The sequence below is a fragment of the Mytilus californianus genome, unplaced genomic scaffold (genome assembly GCF_021869535.1).
Source record: "Mytilus californianus isolate M0D057914Y unplaced genomic scaffold, xbMytCali1.0.p SCAF_1, whole genome shotgun sequence".
Taxonomy (NCBI): domain Eukaryota; kingdom Metazoa; phylum Mollusca; class Bivalvia; order Mytilida; family Mytilidae; genus Mytilus; species Mytilus californianus.
Genome location: NW_026262581.1, coordinates 112,827,421 through 112,851,241, shown reverse-complemented (window position 1 = coordinate 112,851,241; position 23,821 = coordinate 112,827,421). Strand labels below are relative to the sequence as shown.

General features: G+C 32.0%; 1 protein-coding gene and 1 long non-coding RNA gene across 3 annotated transcripts in view; both read right to left on the bottom strand.

The window, feature by feature from the left end:
- Positions 1–978: 978 nt before the first annotated feature.
- LOC127711349 (ethanolaminephosphotransferase 1-like) lies at positions 979–23,705 on the bottom strand. The gene is made up of 9 exons (XM_052217379.1): positions 23,639–23,705; positions 17,363–17,431; positions 14,569–14,761; positions 11,159–11,421; positions 10,363–10,474; positions 9,906–9,954; positions 8,866–9,046; positions 6,481–6,663; positions 979–4,460 (listed from the first exon to the last, which is right to left on the bottom strand). Exons 1-9 carry the CDS (start codon positions 23,699–23,701, stop codon positions 4,401–4,403), a joined length of 1,173 nt encoding a protein of 390 aa, XP_052073339.1. The 5' UTR covers positions 23,702–23,705; the 3' UTR covers positions 979–4,400.
- LOC127711450 (uncharacterized) overlaps positions 979–23,821 on the bottom strand; it is a 344,411-nt gene continuing 321,568 nt past the window's right edge. For both annotated transcript variants that reach the window (XR_007986708.1, XR_007986713.1), the window contains exon 3: positions 979–2,779. This is a non-coding gene — a long non-coding RNA (uncharacterized LOC127711450). The remainder of the gene's footprint in view (positions 2,780–23,821) is intronic.

Here is a 23,821-nt window from a genome sequence, read left to right as displayed (position 1 = left end):
GTCCGACATGTTGACAATACATTTTTTTCAGTTTTCAGAATTCAAAATTATTCCAGATATATATAGTGATGACACATTGACAATTTTCAGAGGACATAAAATAACAAGACTAAAGCCATAGCATATCTATTTAAATATGTATGAACATTTGTTAAGGAGTAATTTTATACCCAGAACAAACAAACTTTTGGTGAGTCAAAAAGAATCGCTGTCCCTCCACCTGTTTGAAATAAGTTTCAAGTCCTTTGTCTAATTTCAACAAATTTTTGTGCAATTACAGATTATGACATGTTAACTTCACTATACAATGATTTTTCCGTTGAGTATTTCCAGAATTATGCCCCTTTAACTTAGAAAAATTTGAAAACATTCCATATGCATTTTGTAAACATAATCTCTACAAACTTCATCTGAGGTTCTTGAAACTTTGTAAACTGTCCAAATGAGTAGGGCATCCTGGTTCATTGACAAATCCAAGCATTGCCCCTTTGAACTTTGTAATAGTTCATACTATTCAGTATGCACTTTGTGGACGCAACTCCTTTTACATTACCTAGAGTTATGCAACTTTTAATTTAGAAAGTTTGAAATTGTACTCAAATAGAAATTTAAATATCTTATTATTGTAATATTTTCTATAAAAGTAGAATATAGGATAAAAAAGAGGAGTTCAACATGTTTCTGTTAGATGAATAGATTAGATGTGAAATCTATTTACTGTCAAAATATCTTCAATAAAATACATATAAATGGCTATCAAAAAGTGAAAGCTGGATGTATTAGTTCTGCTTTGTTCTAGTTTATTTTGTAGTGATCAATCATTCAAGCCAACATAAATTTCTAATTCCTTTGTTTATGTACCAGTATTTATGTAGTACTAATGGACATTAGTCTGACAATAACAACAGGTACATTTTACTGCATACATTTTTTTTTTGTAATTTAGAACCATCGTTTTATCAATCAAAGTCAAAGAAACTTGTTATAATCCTTTTATTTTCACATCACAGTTGTTGAACATGCTGTAAATTTAGGACAATCATAGCATCACTTAAAACAAGACACATAAAATTGTACAATTTATATCTTTGCCACAAATGTCTCTATTCATACTTTGTTCTCTTTGACCCTTACATAAGTAAATAATTCCCTTATGTCATGAGTATTAAAATAATATTATATACATGAAAATATTATGAGCAACAATTAATAGTATTCTTTGCAAGATAACTGTTAATTCAGAAATTATTGTATGCATTTATTATTGCGATTTTTGAAGTATGAACAAAAATTCGAGATTAATTATTGTGATTTCAGAAAGGTCGGTATACAAATATATGTATTCTTATCCAGTCCAATTACTCGATTAATAAAAACCTTGCAATAATTTCTGAATATACAGTATATGGTCTGATTTGTTTGCAAATCACTTACAGATGTATAATTTGAATCTACTTTTATCACTTTTCTGGTAAACCTGGTAAAGTCAATAAAATCTTTATATTTTGGTGAAATTTTATAAAAAATGAAAAACTGATATTTATAAATTTGTTTTGTGGTACAAAGAGTCATATTGCACCTCATCCTCCATTACTCAAAAAAAAACAAAAAAACTATTAAGACAATCTTCAATATACATAGAGAGCTTTCATACTTTAATGGAATTGTAAAAACTATTTAAATTCCCCCAAAACAATTACTCATACAGTTGCCTAAATTGTATTAGTTTTCTTCATCAATCTTTACAATGTGTTAAAATTTTACTCAATTTGACTTCAGATAAAATGCTCCGCTGGGCGCTGCTTGATACGACCGCAGAGGTCGAACCCTGAACAGTTGGGGCAAGTATGGACACAACATTTAAGCTTGATACACACTGAATTTGGATTGTGATTAAATATTTGACACAATATAGGTTTCTGACACAGAATGAATGTGGTCTAAGAAATTATAAATTTTCAATTTACCTATTCAAACCATATCATTATTATTAGCTTTAATATATAAATCAGAAATAACCAATTTAAAATTGAAAATTAAAAAAAAAAAAAATCCCTCCCCCCAAATTTTTTGAACCCCCTTATGATTCATCACCCCCAAACTCAATCCCAGCCTTCCCTTTGTGGTATGGTACCTTGCAGTACAATTTCAGAGAGATCCATACACTTGAACACAAGTTATTGTCTGGAAACTAGAAAATGCTTGTTTTTTGGCCCCTTTTTGGCCCCAAATTCCTAAACGTTTTAGGCAATTACCCCCAAACTTAAACCCAGCTTTCCCTTTGTGATATTGAACCTTGTAGTACAATTTCAGAAAGATCCATACACTTACACACAAGTTATTGTCCTGAAACTAGAAAAATGCTTGTTTTTTGCCCCTCTTTGGCCCCTAATTCCTAAAATTTTGAGGCAATTACCCCCAAAATCAATCCCAGCCTTCCCTTTGTGGTATGGTACCTTGCAGTACAATTTCAGAGAGATCCATCCACTTGAACGCAAGTTATTGTCTGGAAACTAGAAAAATGCTTATTTTTTGCCCCTTTTCTGCCCCTTATTCCTAAACGTTTTGGGCAATTACCCCCAAACTCAATTCCAGCTTTCCCTTTTTGATATGGAACCTTGTAGTACAATTTCAGAAAGATCCATACACTTACACACAAGTTATTGTCATGAAACTAGAAAAATGCTTGTTTTTTGCCCCTTTTTTGGCCCCTAATTCCTAAAATTTTGAGGCAATTACCCCCAAAATCAATCCCAGCCTTCCCTTTGTGATATGGAACCTTGTGGTACAATGTCAGAGAGATCCATACACTTGAACACAAGTTGTGTCTGGAAGTTACAAAAATGCTTATTTTTGGCCCCTAATTCCTTAACTGTTGGTACCATAACCCCCAAAATCAATCCCAACCTTCCTTTTGTGGTATTGAACCTTATGGTAAAATTTCATAGAGATCCTTTTACTTAAACTAAAGTTAGAGTGCGAAAACCAATGTGTCTTCGGACGACGACGACGCCAACGTCATACCAATATACGACCACAAAATTTGTTTGCGGTCGTATAAAAATTTGATTACTGTGTAAAGTGTGAATTGCAGGCATATAACATGACATCAGATGATAGAATAAAGAAAATCATAAAACTCATGATTAATATTTACTGCCTTTGAAATTTAAGTGGTTTTCCTCAAAAACAGTAATCATTTTTCAAGCATATTAGTGAATATTGTCAATTGGAGAACATAACTATCAAATGGACTCTCAATAGGACTCAATATTAAGTATTCATTATGTTTTACCAGAAGTAATCACATTTTCATTGATGTACAACATAACCTAGCAATAAACTGACAAAATTAATGGAGTTCTATTTTTAACCAATACATTTTATAAATGATACCTTATTGGAGCCTGGTTTTCTTGATGGGAACCAACTCAAATAAATATAGATCTTTGTACACATGCATTAACCTTATCTTAATTATGTATATACTTTTGTCACTAAGACTAATACAGTGACTAGATTTTCGATGATAACATAGCAAATTTGTTACAAATAACGTAAAACAATAAACACTAAAAAAAATAATTGGATGGACAATAAAATATATATTCAAAAATTTATTCTTTGGATTGATAGATAAAAAATAAAAGAATACATATTTACATAATTTACATCACTTATAATGGTGAGGCCCTGAATTAAAACATAAATATCCAATAAAACATTAATACATGGCTATACAGTTTACATCTGTCTAATTGTACTTGTCAACCAAAGACTGAAGAAATATATCTGTCTTATTGTTTCTTTGAAATACAGAACATGAAATTCATAAATTACAACAATCAATAATTGGCACATTGACAAAATTATCCATTTTTGCTAAAATACTAAACAAACATTTCATACATTTATAACGATACATATTTTATGCAAAATGAATTATCATTATCATCATCACCTTTTTTACGAACAAAATAAATTATTGACTACACTGACTGATAAAATAACATCAAAAGCTTTGCTATGAGTTAATTTTGAAATGTGAAACTTTTCCATCTCTCGTTTATTTTTGTTTTTTGTCTGTATGTCGAGAAGAACTGTTATTGCATAAGAACAGATGACAATATATATACAAAAAGTGAACTGCTAATGAAGGAATTGAAGAAAAAAATCTTTATTCAAACTGTGAAAAGGATTTAACAAACTTCTTTTTAAAAGAAATCTATGGAATGTTAAAAAAAACACTGATACTAACTTCTCGCTTAAGTATATAATTAATGCTTGGAGGAATTCCTACCCAATAAGTTCATGTTACAATACTGAGGCAATGTTTACAAGAGATCACAACACTGTATTACAACAATAGGATTTCAGACGTCTGCTGATTCAGCCTCTAGTCAATCAGCATGCTTGATAGTTAAAGCATTTATCTTGAAGTGTTCACACATTTCTCTCACCTTCAACAAAAAAACAATCATTGGGTAAAAGTTAAGTTAAAATTATGCATTAGACAGATTATGGATGTATTTATTTTTATTGTAGATTTTTTCAAAGAATTTTTATATATTTTTTTATGTCAAATATATTTGTTAGGTCTGTTCTAGAATATATGGTTACCATAATTGATGTGGCATGTTTGCCAATGAAACAACTATCCACCAGAGTCTAAATTATATGAATAAAAGAAATTATAGGTCACTGTAAAGCCTTCAACATAGAGCAAACATCCATAGCTTATAGTCAGCTATTTAATGGATTGTATATTCCCATTTAACGAAGAAAGCCACTTAAATTAATATACAATATACTTTTTGTTAAGGTTTGCTATAAAAAAAAATGTGGATAGTGTCCACATGTGGACACAGATGATGCCCACGCTTGCATATCATATAGTTATAAAAGGACATAACTGTAGAACGGTAAAAGTGACGCTACCCAAATTTGAACTTGATCTGAGTTTTGTGGTAATAAGCATTGTATGCAAGTCTCATAACATTTGGTTGAGGCTAACTAAAGTAGAGAACAGAAACTAAAAATTCAGCAATTTTTCTATTTGTAAACATGCATAACTCTAGAACGGTTGTGTATAAGTTTTATAACATTTGGTTGAGACAAACTAAAGTTAGAGAATGGAACATAAAATTCAGCAATTTTTATGTTTATAAAGGGATATAACTCAAGAATGGTAAAAGTGTTGCCATCAAATTTCGTACTTAATCTGTATTATGTAGTAATAAGCATTGTGTATAAGTTTCATAACATTTGGTTGAGGCAAACTAAAGTTAGAAAACGGAAACAAAAAATTTGTACTTGATCTTAGTTTTGTGGTAATGAATATTGTGTATAGGTTTCATAATGTTTGGTTGGGGCAAACTTAAGTTACAGAATGGAAACTAAAAATTTTGCAATCTTTCGTTTTATAAAGGGGCATAACTCAATAATGATTAAAGTGACACTACCCAAATTCAACTTGATCTGTGTTTTATCAGTGGAAGTCAAAATTAAGCATTGCATTGTATAAAGCATTGATTGTAGTTGATTCAACTATAATCATGGACAAAGGAAGATAACTCCAATTTTAATAAAATTACTTGATATTTAGAAGAAAATAAAAATTTTGCAATTTTTCCATATCTAAAGGGGCATAACTCTAGAACGGTAAAAGTGACGCCACCAAAATTAAAACTTGATCTGTGTTTTGTGGTAATAAGCATTGTGTATAAGTTTCATAACATTTGGTTGAGGCAAACTAAAGTTAGAGAACAGAAACGATAAATTCAGCAATTTTCCATTTGTAAAGGGGCTTAACTCTAGAACAGTAAAAGTGACGCCACCAAAATTCAAACCTGATCTGTGTTTTGTGGTAATAAGCATTGTGTATAAGTTTCATAACATTTGGTTGAGGCAAACTAAAGTTAAGAGAACAGAAACCAATTTTTGGACATACGTACGTACGTACAGACGGACAAGGGTAAAACTTAATGCCCCCTCCGCTACGGCGGGGGCATAAAAAACAGTTAATTTAATATACATTTAAAGTATATTTTCAAATAGATAGATCAGTGTTCTCATTATCAGGAGCACCTGAGATCACCCCAAGTTTATATTAGTGGGTTCATGTTGCTGTCTTTAGTTTCTATATGGTGTTTTGAGGACTTGTTTTTCTTTGCCATGGCATTGTAAGTTTATCTTGACTAATGAGTTTTGTATGTCCCCTTGGTATTATCCATTTTTTTCTCCTCTGAATTTCATTATTTAGATTATATAGGTGGAAATTTTTTTTTTTAAACTGACCGAATGAATATATTTTTGTCAATTATGTCTTGTGGATATGTACTAAATGGTAAAAATGTGCACAGAGGGCTTAGCTTAGAGTATATGCATGTATTGGTTCAAAAATTTCTTGAACTTTATAATCACTATGACATGTTTCATATGATTTTTAAAAATTTACAAATTCAGAATAAAAATACTTACAACACCACATCCAAAATGGACATGTGCACTAATGACTATTAAAGCATAACACCATAAGATGTATATTTCTAGATTTCCAGGAGCCATCAATATAACTACTGCCACTATGCAACATAAAGGTATTAACATCCAGTGGAATACTTCACAACGGGTATTACTCATCTGAGCAATAATTAAACGACACTATAAATAGAAAAATACAATTTTCTTAAAAACTGACAGTTTACAACATGCAGTATTTTAAAATTCAGTTGTTAGAAATATTTAGGTTAACATAAGGTGGGCTGACAGGTAAGTCATGTTACAAATGACTTCCTTCACTAATTCTGCAGTACATTGCTGTTTATGTTCTATACATGTACCTTATATCAATTACTGATAGTTTGATGATCATGAACAAACATATCTATTACAGAATTGTTCATACTTTGCCAAAATGTGATTTTTATCATTAAAAAGTGTTGTTTTTTATCTTGCTACTAGATTTTTTGCTTATTCTTTTGTTATCTTATGAAGATTTCAGGAAAACACATAATTATGTGAACAGACAGTAAAACAGCAGATTGAAAATTGATATGAAATTTATTGATTGCTTTTATTAAATGCTTTGTGAAACTAAGCTGAAAAGGCATAGTAAGGGGTTTTTGTATCTTTTTGTTTCTTGCTTAACATGAAAATGGGTAAATCCAGTCAAATATTACTTATGAAGTTTAATATCAAAAGAAGTTACTTCCCGTTAAATCAGAATTCATTTAAATTCTAATAAATCAAATCTAGCAAAAGGCACAATAAAATAGTTTTCTTTGTGAAAAATAAATTGCTTCGCCGAGCGCAGCTGGATACAACCGCAGAGGTCCAACCCTGATCAGTTGGGGCAAAAATGCACACAATATTCGCGCTTGATACAGGTCTGAATTTGGATTGTAATCCAATATTTGACACATAATAGGTTTCTGACACAGAATAACTGTAGTCAAAGAACTTAGAATTGGTTATATGATTTGAATTTATATTCAATTTTTTGCTTTTTGTGCAATACATTATGCTGTTGCAAATTGACCTCCCCCCCCCCCCCTTTTTAAAAAAAAAAAAGAAAATTTGAAGGATTTTCTTTTTGATTTCTGAAATCTGGAGGAGAAATTGTCCCCCCACCAACAATTTTTTTTAACCCCCCCCCCCTTTTTCCAAAAAAAAATTTCTTTCCCTCAGTCATGGTCATATTTCAATTCAAATTTCCAATGGAGTTTGCAACCATAATAACCCATTTAAATACATCATAAAAGTCTTAGAATAGAAAATGACATACATAATCATAGCTTAAATTAATTTACCTTAATCAGCATTTTTAAAATTATTAAAATAGTAACTTCTAAAAATGAATTGACAGCTAATCACCTCAAGACAATACAAAAATTCTTTATACATAATTCAAAAGCAGTGTAAGGGAGGTAATTCAAAGTTGTATTTGAATATCCTCCCTTACACTGTAATTTGTACTTAAGTAATTGTCCATAAACCAGGACACCCTTGTTTTTTCTCACTTTTTTGCCCCTAATTCCTATACGGTTTGAGCCATAACCCCCCAAAGCCAATACTAACCATCCCTTTGTGGTATGGAAACTTGTGGTATAATTTCAGAGAGATCCATACACTGTTCCACAAGTTATTGTCATGAAATAGAAAAATGCTTATTTGGGCTCCTAATTCCTAAACTGTTGGGACCATGACCCTTAAAATCCCAACCTTCCTTTTGTGGTTATAAACCTTATGTTTAAATTTCATAGATTCTATTTACTAATACTAAAGTTATTGTCCGGAAACCAAATGTCTTCGGATGACGACGACGTGATACCAATATACGACCGCAAAATTTTTTGCGGACGTATAAAAATCAAAACAATAAATGTATTTTTCATAAATACTATCATATTGAGTTAAAATATGATTTCAAGCATTTTCATAAAAAATTTCAAGCAATTTTCATAAAAAATGCACTATTTCTATGTATAAAATTTGCATATAACAAAGTTGATCTATAAGCTTATAAACTTATTATAACAGTTTTTTCATTAAACAAAAAAGTTTATGAAATGTTTTTACAGGAGCATATTTAACACTGCAGTGGTACCACTGTGCTAAATTTTTCTCAAAATTCATCAAGATTTAAAACTTTCTCAGGTTTTAAATGCATTTTTTTTCAATTTTCATAACAATCAAGATATAATTCTAAAATGACTTATCATTCATAAGACAAACGTATAATGGTACAGATTAAGTCAAAAATTTAGAAGATTTGAAATGTCTTATTTTTGACAACACTGCTATTGTAAATTTGTGGAGAGAACACAAAGCACAATATCGCTCCTTTATAAAAATAAAACTTACTGTAATATTTGAAAATACTGTCCCTGTTGTTAGGTAGAACAGTCTAGGATATAATTCTATAATATCACAACTGGAATACTTGGCCCAGATTATCATCAAGGAAAACAAACTAATAGTTGCTATTACAGGTCTCATGGCTTCCCACAAACTTAGCATTTTTCCAGTTTTATTTTTATATGACCTTAAAGATAAAAAGTCACAAATATCATAATCCACCAATTCTATCAGGTTGTCCAAATACAAAATAATATAATAACACAACATTTATGGACTGATATGGTGTGTACAGGAAAAAAGGTGCAAACTTCTGAGGGAGCTGGTACAATTTAGGACCAAACAGAATAAAAAAATATATTATATGCTAAATTAATGTTAAATGAATGCACTTTTAATAAAACATGGCTAATTGTGTTTAAAACCTTTTATTTTATATTGCAGTTATAGCACTGAGAAATGAGTAAATCATGCATTCTTTATTTGTCTGTTAATTAAGTACTGTAAAAGTATCAACTGTTGTAGTATACTAATTTCTGTGACATGAATTACAATAAAATGCTCCGCTGGTCGCAGCTTGATACGACCGCAGAGGTCGAACCCTGAACAGTTGGGGCAAGTATGGACACAACATTCAAGCTTGATACAGCAGTGAATTTGGATTGTGATTAAATATTTGACACAGCATAGGTTTCTGACACAGAATGAAGTTATGAGTGCGAAAAACCAATGTGTCTTCGGACGATGACGAAGCCAATGTCATACCAATATACGACCACAAAATTTGTTTGCGGTCGTATAAAAATGTTAGTATTATATTATTACAACCGAAAACATGTTATTATATCATAAAAAGTCTAAATTTACTAACATACATTATTTTATAAAGGAATTCTCAACAATAAAGTGCTTAGAAATTATTTTTAAGTAATGGAAATACTTTTGATAAGAAATATTTGATTTTCTTTTTGTAAAATACAGTAATGCACTGTATTTTTTTTTAACAGTAAATTTTTCTTTACATACTTATATATAATGGCACTTACTCATAAATATTCCACAGAGTAAATGGCATGGTTAATCCAAAAAATCCAACTGAAATAAACAATATAACAAATTAAACAACATTTTCTAATTTATTGTGTTGTTGGGTTGCTGTCTTATTGAAATAATCACAAAATTTAAATAAGGTTAAAAATTAGTATTCAGAATTTCTATCTCAAAGCTTGTGTTTTCTAACAGAAGTTTTCAAAATTAAAATCAACAAAAATGAAGTGACTTTCACTCTGCGAAAAAAAGTTTAAACAAAACAACAAAGTAAAATTACAATTCCCGTTTTTGCGTAAGAAATAATTCTAAATATTCTAAAATATATTTATATCCTTAAAAAACTAAATTAAAATTACTTGACTACATGATCACTAGACTATATTATATTCCCAAATTCCTACCTGTTATGACTTGTTATATAACTACATAAATTATGAACCAATCAGTACATACCATAACATATAATTTCAAATACTTCTGACATAAACATATCAACTATAGGTACTTTAAATTTCCACATATCATGTCCACCCATGGAAGTTAACAGATATATGAATGTCAAACCCTGAAAAAAAACATCAATAATTCTATTATCAATAATATATTAAGATTAAGAAACTGAAACCACTTCTAAATATCAATTGTCAATTAAAAAAACAGCATAATGGAATGCAACATAAACTGATACCTTAGCATATCAAGTATACCTTTAAATAGAATAAAAACCTATAATTATATAAAGACATGAATGTCATTCAGAAATACATACAAAAATCATAAACATTTATCCTATTACAATTATTCACCAAAATTTCTTTACCAGTTTAATTATAAATACTTTTCCCCCATTTTTTAAAAGTTATTCTTGCTCAAACATGAATACATGCCTTGTTCTGCTAAGCACACCAATATTATAAAATTCATAGTATTGGCGAACAGGAAGAAGGTAGCTGGCAGATCCAATAACTACTCCCATTTTACAATTCATCACTGTCAAGCTGCTTACCAAATATGAAGTCATTCTGTTCAGTAGTTTCTCAGAAAAATGTGACCAAAATATTCATTGGACGAACGGACCTACAAGGTGATTGCAATAAAGCCCCCAACTTCAACAGTTAGGAAGGGGTACAAAAACACATGGGCTTCCAATTCACCTTATCCTTCTTAAACTGGCTAATGGTTACATAATTTTATCAACCTAATCAAAATTCTTTAAACAATACAGAACTTTACTTAGGTATATACTCACAAGCTGACTTAAATCGTAACCCCAAGGCAGGAACAAAACATTTGTAATGTATTTCTCCCAATGTGATAGCATGAAACAAAACTGTACTCCAACAGTTATTAAGAACACTCTGAATACATTGACACCACTCTCTCCACGACCATACACAGAGTACATCGCCACTGGCATAAATAATGTTACCCAGCTATCTAAACCATGGTCAAAAAGTTCACCCAATGGGCTACTTGTTTTGGTTCTTCTGGCTTGCTTTCCATCTGTCCCATCTGTAAAAAAATATATATTTTTTTCTATACTATAATTTATAATCTTTTTTTGGAGAAAGAAAAATACTTCATAGCACTTTTGTTGTCTTAACACTATGTGCAACCTGGCCAAATGCGGCAATCTTAGTTCAACATGTCAGATTTTGTTTCTGTCATTCAGTGACTTTTCAGGGAGGAGACATTAACATATAATTACAAGAAGAAATACTGTAATGCTTTCTACAGATACAGATGTCAACAACTTATACAATTTCATGTACAAATAAATTGCTTCGCCCAAGCGCAGCCTGATAGGGCCGCAGAGGTTGAACCCTGAGCAGTTGGGGCAAGTTTGGACACAATATTCAAGCTTGATACTGTCTGAATTTGGATTGTGATCAAATTTTTGACATAATTAAGGTTTCTGACACAAAGATCTTAAAAATTTGAAATGGGACATTTAATTTACCTAGTATGGTCTGATATCCAAAATCTAACAACATGGTTAGATTCAGCATATAAAAAAACATCAAAAATTTAATTTTAGTTGGAATCAAACAAAGTTTAATTTTGGACCCTTCAAACCTTAATACGGACTAATTTGAAAACAGGGCTCAAAATAAAAAATCTAAATGTTCAGCATATCATAGAGCCGCAATAACTCAGTTTTTGATGAAATCAAACAAAGTTTAATTTTGAACCCTTTGGACCTCAATGTAGACCAATTTAAAAATGGGGCCCAATATATATTCAAAATAGTAATACAAGGTTAGAACCCCCAAAATTAAAGACTTTATTTAATCCCATTGAAGTTGGTTAAAAGATTTGTATTTATTTTCAATTGAAGATTTCTTGCTATTGCGCAATACTGTCCTGTTGCACAGTACTTAGTTAATCTGTTATATATACAGTCTGCCAAAAGTTAAGCACCACCTAAATATAACTGTCAATATTTTTTTAACTATTGCGAAAAAAATATTTATGTTTGGTGTTATGAATTGCCTATAGCATTCACTAAGAAAATTCATTACGACCAAAAAAATTAAACTCCGATATACCCGCCAAGCAACCTTTTATTAAAGGTCATCTGCACTTTTACAAATACACTGTTTTGATGCCTTTAAATCATCTTCCTTCTGTCCCGCGTACAGGTTAAATTTGACTTTCACCAAGTCACTGTGAAATATGGCAAGCGGTAAGTTATCTGTGACTGGACGTTGACAAGCAATTGACATGTCAAATGCCGGTAGGAGCACTAGGAGCATTGGTAACCATTTCAATGTTAATCGCACCGTCATTGTCAGATTTTTACAACGTCATATTGACACAGGAACTGTAAATGATAGACCAAGGTCCGGAAGACCCTGTTTAACTACCTATTGTGATGACAGACTACTTATTGGTCGTGCTAAAGCCAACCCATTTACTCCTGCCCCATAGCTTAGACACCACTGACCTCCAGGTGGTCGTGTTAGTGTTTGAACATTGGTCCGTCGACTTCATAGAGGCTACATAAGAGCACGTCGTGTTGTCAAAAGACTTGCCCTAAAAGACAGGCACCGTATATTCAGGTTTCAAAGTGCAAATGACCATCGACGATGGAACATGAGAACCTGGCAAAATATTCATTGGTCAGATGAGAGTTGGTTTCTGGTGCGACCAATAGACGGCAAAATAGGAGTTTGGCGGGGAAATAAAACTGCCTATCACCAAAACAACAATTGCCCAACGACAGCAATCGTTGGTGGTGGTGTTACAGTATGGGGTTTCTTTTCATACTGTTGTAAGCTGGGTATGCATATTTTGCAGGGTAACATGAACAGACAGACATACAGGGATTTGGTGCTTAGAAACATTGTAGTCCCTCATTTTGAGAATCCCCAACTTGCGTCAAGATTCTCGTACATGGACGACAACGCTAGATCACACAAGGCAAGGATTGTAACCGATTACAAAGATCAAGAAGCCATTGACACTATCTTTTGGCCTTCCATGTCTCCAGACCTGAACCATATCGAACATGTCTGGGATGCCATTGGCAGAAATCTCAATTGCAGAGATCCACCTTTGCAAAATCTTGGCGATTTAAGAGGGACAATTGTTGATGAAAGGAATAAATTTGCTCAACTGAAGTTCAGCAGGCTTGTACAGAGTATGAGACGCCGTGTTATGGAACTGTACCGGAAGAGAGGTGGTTACACATCCTATTGACTTAAATATTGAAATTAAATTTGCCGAACATACCAAAGATTATTTGTAGAGACTTTTAATGAATTTGGGTGATTAATTGTTGTAAAAAAATAAAATCAAAGTAAAACTTAAATTCTGTTTCTGGTTTGTGTAATTTTCACTATTTCTATGAACGCAAAATTCAAATGCATAAAATCTGTATCAGTGACCAAACTTAAGTTGATGGTATGTTTATGGCATATGTTAGCAAAATTGCTACATGAATATTTTCTCTTTTTCGAGGGTTAACTGGTTTTTTTTAAATGAAAAAAATTTCGATGCAACAAAGATAGGTGGTGCTTAACTTTTGGCGGACTGTATATAATAGTTTTCACACCCTGTTTGGTGTGTATCTCCTGCCATATCAGTATTTGTTGCTTTTATATATAAATCAGAAATAATCAATGTAAAAAAAAAACCAAAAAATTATGAAAAAAAAAATCCCCCCCCCCCCCCAAAATATCCCCCCACTAAAAATGGAAAAAAATTTGAAATTTCAAAATTTTTCAAGAAAAACATATGAAGCCCCAAAAAATATTTGAAAAAAAAATCCCCCCCCCCCCCCCCCCCAATTTTTTGAAATTTTGAAGATTATTTTCTTTTCAGGAAAAATGTACAATTTCAGAGAGTTCCATAAAATTTAACACCAGTTATTGTCTGGAAACTAGAAAAATGCTTGTTTTTGGCCCCTTTTTTGCCCCTAATTCCTGAATGTTTGGGGCAATTACCCCCAAACTCAATCCTAGCCTTCTCTTTGTGATATTGAACCTTCTGGTAAAATTTCATAGAGATCCATTCACTTAAACTAAAGTCATTGTTCGGAAACCAAATGTGCCTTCGCAGCCGACATGATAGCATTATACGAACACAAATTTTTTGCGGTGTATAAAAATAGATTATATGAACAAAACAATATTTTCCTTAAGTATAAAGTATTACCTAATGTATGTGAAATAAACATATTCAATCCACACACTAACCACACCCAGTTTGGAACAGGAGGACTCTCAGGATGGTCTTTACTAGCAGCATAAAAACTGCAGTCATAATATGTTAATAAGAAAAAGTTAGCCACAAGTTGTAGGAAACCTGTCAGTGTCAGCAGATTTGGTGCTATCCATCTTGGATAAAACTGAAAGAAAACATTAATAATTTAAATATTTTTGGTTGTTTGTGAAACTAATTTGATTTAAAATCTTGTTTACCTGTAAACATATATACTAGTAACAAATGCATACCTGTTCTTTGCAGTCTTGCTTCAGTGATGCTCCAACATTCAAGGTGAGTGCTATAATGACAACTACATGTATCTCAATCTGCAATCATCATTTTACTCGCCCTGAACCAAATGTAAACTAGACCTGAAATCATCATTGTACTTGAGTCGACCTGAACCAAATGCAAACTAGATCTGCAGTCATCATTGTACTCGACCTGAACGAGATGCAAACTAGATCTGCCAATCATCATTGTACTCGACCTGAACCAAATGCAAACTAGATCTGCCAGTCATCATTGTACTCGACCTGAACCAAATGCAAACTAGATCTGCAGTCATCATTGTACTCAACCTGAACCAAATGTAAACTAGATCTGTATTTATCATATACACTTATGTAAACAAGAGTGCACACGCTGAAATGTCTCGCCTTCTTTACTAACCATTGATTTTATGTTGATAGTCCTAAATACAAAGCTTTACTACAAGTAACACATAAACTTAACATGATCCAAGAAAATGAGGTCAAGGTCAGATAAACCAAACGAGAAATACATGTACACCTTACAATCATTCAATAAACCAAACATAGTTGAACTATGGCTTATTGTTTCTAAGAAACAGTCTTAAACAAGAAAACTAACATTGACCAATGAACCATGAAAATGAGGTCAAGGTCAGATGAACCATGCCAGACAAACATGTACACCTTACAATCAATTTAGGCATTAAATATAGTTGACCTATTGCTTATAGTATCTAAGAAACAAACTTAACCATGAAAACTTAACATTGACCAATGAACCATGAAAATGAGTTCAAGGTCAGATGATACCTGCCAGACAGACATATACACCTTAAAATCCTTCCATACATCAAATATAGTTGATCTATTGCTTATAGTTGAAGAAAAACAGACCAAAACACAAAAACTTAACACTGAGAAATGAACCGTGAAAATGAGATCAAGGTCAAATAAAACCTGTGAGACTGACATGTACATCATAAAATATTTTCATACAGCATTTATAGTTGACCTATTGCATATAGTATTAGAAAAAAAGACAAAAACTCAAAAACTTAACTTTGACCACTGAACCATGAAAATGAGGTCAAGGTCAGATGACACCTACCAGTTGGACATGTACACCTTACAATCATTCCATATACCAAATATAGTAGACCTACTGCTTATAGTATCTGATATATGGACTTGACCACGAAAACTTAACCTTGTTCACTGATCCATGAAATGAGGTCGAGGTCAAATGAAAATTGTCTGACGGGCATGAGGACCTTGCAAGGTACGCACATACTAAATATAGTTATCCTATTACTCATAATAAGAAAGAAATATTACAAAAAATGTTGACTTTTTTTTCAAGTAGTCACTGAACCATGAAAATGAGGTCAAGGACAATGGACATATAACAGACGGAAACTTCGTAACATAAGGCATCTATATACAAAGTATGAAGCATCCAGGTCTTCTAGCTTCTAAAATATAAAGCTTTTAAGAAGTTAGCTAACGCCGCCGCCGCCGGATCACTATCCCTATGTCGAGCTTTCTGCGACAAAAGTCGCAGGCTCGACAAAAATGAGATCAAGATCTACAGGCATTATAAAATAAAATGTTCAGACAAGTACAGTTTTCATGAAATTTTCTAAGTTGAAGGGCCATAATTCTGTCAAAAGTAGACAAAACCTGAACAAAAAACATACTTGACATGCAAGTCATTATTATACACTAAAGAACCAAACTCAGATCTGCAGGAAGTAAAAAAGTCTGGACAACAGATCGACAGAACGATGAAAGGACATGGATTACACTTTATACCCTGCCAGCTTATATATACTTAGTGGCATTGGGATTATGTAAAACATCTGTGTATATCTCAGCTTTTCTTCAGTCAGGCTTGACACATGTATTGTACCTGCAAGCAGCATGTTGAAGCTACTGTGCCAGGAGTCAAACCTTCTCTGGCATGACTTTTGCACAATTAGACTATGTTGCAATACATTTTGTGATTACATTGTCAATATGATGATGCAATAAAATACTCATTATTATTTTTAAATTTAGTCCTATTTGGATTTCAGTTTTCTAGTCTTTTCTTTTGCTGCATAAAAATCTTACATTTAACCAAATCCTCATACAAATCTGTTTAGCCGTGATTTTACAAAAGAAAAAAAAACAGAAAATTTGTGTGTATGGAGCCTTTAATTGCAAAACTTCCCATATTGCACAGTACAGCTTATTTGATGTGACCCAAAAAGTCACCCAGCAGTATTTTCTCAATTTTCAATGTGTCTTTTTTTTTGTAAACTTTTATTTTCATGTATTTTGAAGAATTTTGAAGAATTTCATAATCATCTTCTAACTCTGAACTTTATCCAAGTAATTCCAGTTAAGCTACCTATAGCTACAATAATCAATGAATTTGGGTATATTTACCAAAACTGGCATTTAAGCTTTCCTGATCAAAGGATATAAAAAATATAAACTTTACTTACCTCAACTACCCAGTTCCAGAAAGGATGTGTAACATATTTACTGATGGGACTAGTATCAACTGAACTGTACTAAAATAAAAAAGAAACATTACAAGGAAGTGTTATATTTTGACTTGTTAATAAATATTTGTTACAACAATTAACAATCATGACAATGATTAATGCCCAAACTAATTTGGTTTTAAGGCCATTGTCACTATCAAAGTTTTCTTGTACAAGTTTTCTTGGTCAAAATATTTGATGGATTTTTTTATAGTGATAATATGCCACAATGTCAAAAAAGAAACTTGATCAAACACTTGGATGGAATAGAATCTCATCCTATTTTTCTTGAAATTTGGATGGACTTGGACTGGATTTATCCATTCACAATGCAGTTTTTTGTTTGACCAAGTTTTTGATGAAAAACTTATTTTGTGACAATTGACATCATGATGACTTGGACCAAGTTTACCTGGTCAAATTTTTCTTTGACCAATTTAACTTTGATAGTGACAACTGGGCTTTAGACCAAAAAAAAAGTTATAAGGAAACATTTCAGACAGTCAAAACCAGTAAGAGGCTTTTAATTTCTTACCAGTAAAGTTAAGATATATTTACTAGACTTAATGTATAATAAAAAAATGTGGATAGTGTCCACATGTGGATAGTGTCCACATGTGGACACAGATAATGCCCGCTTGCATATCATATACTGTAAACCAACTAATTTTCGCGAGCGATTTATTTTTGCGTGTAGAATTTAAATCGTCGCGAAAATTTAAAACTGGGACCTTTCATTGTATAACTACATCAAGTGAATTTGAAAATTGCGAAATTAAATCGCCGGGAATAGGGATAGAATGGGCTAAATACGAAATAAAGTAACCGCGAAAATAAGTTGATTTACAGTAGTTATAAAGGGACATAACTAAAGAACGGTAAAAGTGACGCTACCCAAATTTGAACTTGATCTGAGTTTTGTGGTAATAAGCATTGCGTGTAAGTCTCATAACATTTGGTTGAGGCTAACTTAAGTAGAGAACAGAAACTAATAAAATACTCCGCTGGGCGCAGCTTGATACGACCGCAGAGGTCGAACCCTGTACAGTTGGGGCAAGTATGGACACAACATTCAAGCTTGATACAGCACTGAATTTGGATTGTGATTAAATATTTGACACAGCATAGGTTTCTGACACAGAATGAATGTGGTCTAAGAACTTAAAAAAAATTTTAATTTACCTATTCAAACCATATCTTTATCATGTTTATTATTTATATATAAATCAGAAATAATTAATTCAAAATGAAAAATTTTAAAGAAAAAAAAATGATTCATCACCCCCAAACTCAATCCCAGCCTTCCCTTTGTGGTATGGTACCTTGCAGTACAATTTCAGAGAGATCCATACACTTGAACACAAGTTCTTGTCTGGAAACTAGAAAAATGTTTTCAGCATTCCTCATTATGTGTCAAATATTTCAAACATTAAATTTATATCTTTGCAATTAAAATAATTAATGCAAGACCTTTTTAGAACACTTCAATGTGACATGTGTGATTGTGTTTTTATTTTTACTTTCATTTTCATGTTGTTTAAAGAATTTTAAAAAAAATGCTTTCAGAATGTTATTTATGATGGAAGGTGCAGGAATTCTCTTTTTAAAACTTGTCATGGTCAATGAAGATGTTAGCATGCCCATAGGTGACATTATAATGACATATTACTGATAAAATAACAGTCATATTTGTCACTGGAAGTGCTCTATTTTTAACTTCTCATGGGATTTTGATGTCTGAATTATATGTATATGATTATGTCACTAAAGCACTCCATTAAAAGGAATCAATATTTGATGTAGCCAAATTTAAAGAACACAAGTTATACAACACCACAAAGACAGATAATTGTTTGGTTATATCTGCAGTGTCCAGTGGATAAGTCTGTGCAACACTCAACAATGTACCTCAGATCTCTCTGAACATCAAGATGCTTCTTTTCATTTGTTAGTGGCAGAGGGAAAAGGTGTCTCTTATAAACAAAATGATAAATGCAAAAATATTTTCTTATAAATGCAAAAATATTTTCCCAATCATTTAGAGTTTTAAACCTTATTCCAAAAAAAACCAATTTGGATGCATACAAATTTGGAGTTTGCTCAAGAATCATGCAAGAAATATGATTTGCAGAGTTGAGTATCACAGGATGATATATCATCCAAAGCATTGTTTAAACGAGACTGTTACACATTATAACTTAATGATTATGTTTTTCAAATTTTAGACACTTTTTTTAGAATGCATGAACTTTCTTTTTAAACTTCTAACTATAGTATGTATATATGTTAATGCATGATACATTGTATATATATATATATACAAGAAAATCTATGATCAACCTCATTTTAGCATTTCAGGACCACTGTCCCAGATTTGCAAATTATCTTGTTTTTCTTTAAGTTGTAGCCATACATGTATCAATGAATGAAAATTGGCCTGCTTATGGATTAATAAAATAAATTTACTACACCCATATGTATACAGTAATAAAGATATTGATATGATATAAAATCTAGAAATGAATACAACTGGATAATTCATATGTAGTTTATGTTTCTTATAAAAATGAAAAGGGTACTTTTTCTTCATAAACAAATCTTTTATATATAGATATACAAAGTGAATTAGGCTATCTATTTTTTTTAATCTTATGAAAAGGCTTCATATTTCAGCTGAAACTGATATATTTTAATACATTTCAATATATTTTACTTTCTCTTAAAAATTATATACTTTAATAAAATGCTCCGCTGGGCGCAGCTTGATACGACCGCAGAGGTCGAACCCTGAACAGTTGGGGCAAGTATGGACACAACATTCAAGCTTGATACAGCACTGAATTTGGATTGTGATTAAATATTTGACACAACATATGTTTCTGACACAGAATGAATGTGGTCTAAGAACTTAAAAAATTTTAATTTACCTATTCAAACCATATCATTATTATTAGCTTTTATATATAAATCAGAAATAACCAATTTAAAATGGAAAATTTTAAAGAAAAAAAAATCCCCCCCCCCCAAATTTTTTGAACCCCCTTATTATTCATCACCCCCAAACTCAATCCCAGCCTTCCCTTTGTGGTATGGTACCTGCAGTACAATTTCAGAGAGATCCATACACTTGAACAAAAGTTATTGTCTGGAAACTAGAAAAATGCTTGTTTTTTGGCCCCAAATTCCTAAACGTTTAGGGCAATTACCCCCAAACTCAAACCCAGCTTTCCCTTTGTGATATGGAACCTTGTAGTACAATTTCATAAAGATCCATACACTTACACACAAGTTATTGTCCTGAAACTAGAAAAATGCTTGTTTTTTGCCCCTTTTTTTGCCCCCTGATTCCTAAAATTTTGAAGCAATTACCCCCAAAATCAATCCCAGCCTTCCTTTTGTGGTATGATACCTTACAGTACAATTTCAGAGAGATCCATACACTTGAACACAAGTTATTGTCTGGAAACCAGAAAAATGCTTATTTTTGGCCACTAATTCCTTTTAACTGTTGGTACAAACAATGTACCATAACCCCCAAAATCAATCCCAACCTTCCTTTTGTGGTATTGAACCTTATGGTAAAATTTCATAGAGATCCATTCACTTAAACTAAAGTTAGAGTGCGAAAACCTATGTGTCTTCGGACGACGACGCCAACGTCGTACCAATATACATGATATACGACCGCAAATTTTTTTGCGGTCATATAAAAATAGCTTAATACATGTATATATTTTGATATACTGTCGATTGGCTCCTAAAGGTTCAGGCTTTGTTAAGCAATATTTGCAAAATATTCTTTATCTCAAGTACCAGTGCAGAGCTCCAGATAAGCTGCGTATTTGCGTGATCACGCAATAAAAATAATTAAAAACCCAATGCAATTGCCCATTGCAGGGTTCAATAACCCAATTAATTCAAAGGAAAACCCAATTATATGCCAAAAACATGGGTTCTTAACGCTTTTATTCGCTATCGTTTGCGTTATTTACCCTTACTTGATTACAGTCGTCGCGTAAATCTATTTTTATAATATTTATAATTGGAAATGTCCTTTCGTTCTAAAAATAGAGCCCTGCATCAAGTAGCTGTAATGGGTCCCTGTTGGAATTTTCCGTTGCTCAAAAGGTACATATGTTTATGAAAACATTTTGATCTTCTCTGCGTTTATCCAATTAGCGTGTGACATGCTGTCATATTTTTTCAGATTGCTCGGGATTTATCATAACATACAATGAATTTTAAAAAACAAAAGTAAATGTCCGGTAAAAATATTGAACAGAAGCATGTTTTCGGCTTCTTTTTGATAGCTGAGGGAAAGTTATGATGATAACAAGACTCAGCTAGTGATTTTAGGAAGGGGCCATTGAACGCACGGGCGTGTTTGCGTACCATAACGAGAACATTGCTAGAGCGATAAACACGGGGTTCCGTCAAAAACGAAATCACTTGGAAAAAGTGAAAGGCCAAATCAATTATGACATGATATGTAGTTTGAAAGCATCGGAAACCAAAAGTTCTGATAAGGGACAACTTAACCCAGATTTATGTAAATTGAATTAAACGAAAACAGTTTATATATTATTTTTTTCATTTTAGTTGATGAGTGAATACACATATCTGTTTTTTACGTCAATGCAGCTTGACACTTTCTTTGTTTTGGTCTAATTATTCTAGATGCTTAAGATAGTTGTCTTATTGGCAAGTGCAGTATAACATTGTCATTTATTTACTTGATGTTGCAGAATTATTTGTAAATTTAAGTTGAATGTGGTCTCCGTCATTATAAACCACCCTATAAACCTCAAGGTTTTGGGGTATATCTTAAATTTGGAAACTACTTTTTATTTTTATTAAAAAGTAGATCTGGCAAATAGGTGAAAGGACTGGCAAAAACTTTCTTACAGCACCTAAATTTCACATATATTACACAAAAATCTAAACACTTAGCCACACCTACCCCAACTATAATTAAACTGTAGGGTGATCATATGGGATCTAGAAAGGCAATTAGTTCCTGTCCAACTAGTGACACCAGCTGCAGTTTACATAAGTTTTGAGAAAATACAAAACTGACAGAACGTTTAAAACGGGACACAAATTAAATGTACAATTGCTCAGTATATAAACCAAATAAAACAGCTAGCACATATTAAGAAAGAAACACATTTAAGATGGAAACACATCTGGGGTTGATATAATGTGATTATAACATGCCTAAATATTCAATATTGTGTTGATGAAAAAACCCAATACATTAAGGAGCTTGGTGGTGAAAAACCCAATTTGATATTTGCTTGAGGGGTGAATTGGAATTGATAACGCAATTAAAAAACTTTATCACCCAATTACATGTGTACATAAAAAAATGGTGGGTAAAAACCCCAATTTGTATAACTTATTACTGTCGATTAAATTTCAAATTCAAAGTAATAAACTATGACGTCTTGTACATAAGAACCATCCGTATTTAATAAAGCAAACACTTGATCAAGTGTCTCCGTGAAGGGTAATAGAGTATTTGCCATAGGATAGAGTCATATTTAATAAAGTGCACACTTGATCAAGCGTCTCCGTGAAGGGTAATAGAGTATTTGCCATAGGATAGAGTTGTATTTAATAAAGCGCACACTTGATCAAGCGTCTCCATGAAGGGTAATAGAGTAAATTAACACCCTGGTATTAGCCAATCAAAATATGGCATTTTAACGTGAAGTATAATAATAGTTTGTATCTTTGCTCCACAATTTTTCAAACATCCAACATCCTCTTGAGTCTATATTTAACATCCATTTATGACATTATGTTTTGTTGCGTTTTACCGTTATCTTTTGCATTTTTGATAAAAAAAATCCAAAAACTTTATAAACCTGAGACTATTTTAACAATATGTTATAGTAATCTTAGTATAAACCAATAAAAATTATCAAACAAAAATGTGCATCTTCAAATGACACATTTTACTAAAATAAGAGACGTCAAGCAAACTTAAGAAAGAACACATGTTGTGTGCAGTGAGATTGGTTTCATATGTATATACTAATAGTTTGTATCTTTGCTCCACAATTTTTCAAACATCCAACATCCTCTTGAGTCTATATTTAACATCCATTAATGGCATTATGTTTTGTTGCGTTTTACCGTTATCTTTTGCGTTTATGATCCAAAAATGCAAACACAGTTTTCTAACATTTTGTTTAATCATGAGAAAATGTAAAATGTCTTGATGATTACCTTATAATTATCAAAGCCTTTTAAAACTTCCTCTGACAAATAAGTAAACTTTGCCATACCCATGGTGTTCTAGGATGAATGCATTTTTATTCATAAAATTAACTTTAATTGGTCGCTCTAAATATCTTATCCAATCAAAACTTGTGTTTCATCGGCAATTTTTCGTCTGCATTTCACGATTCG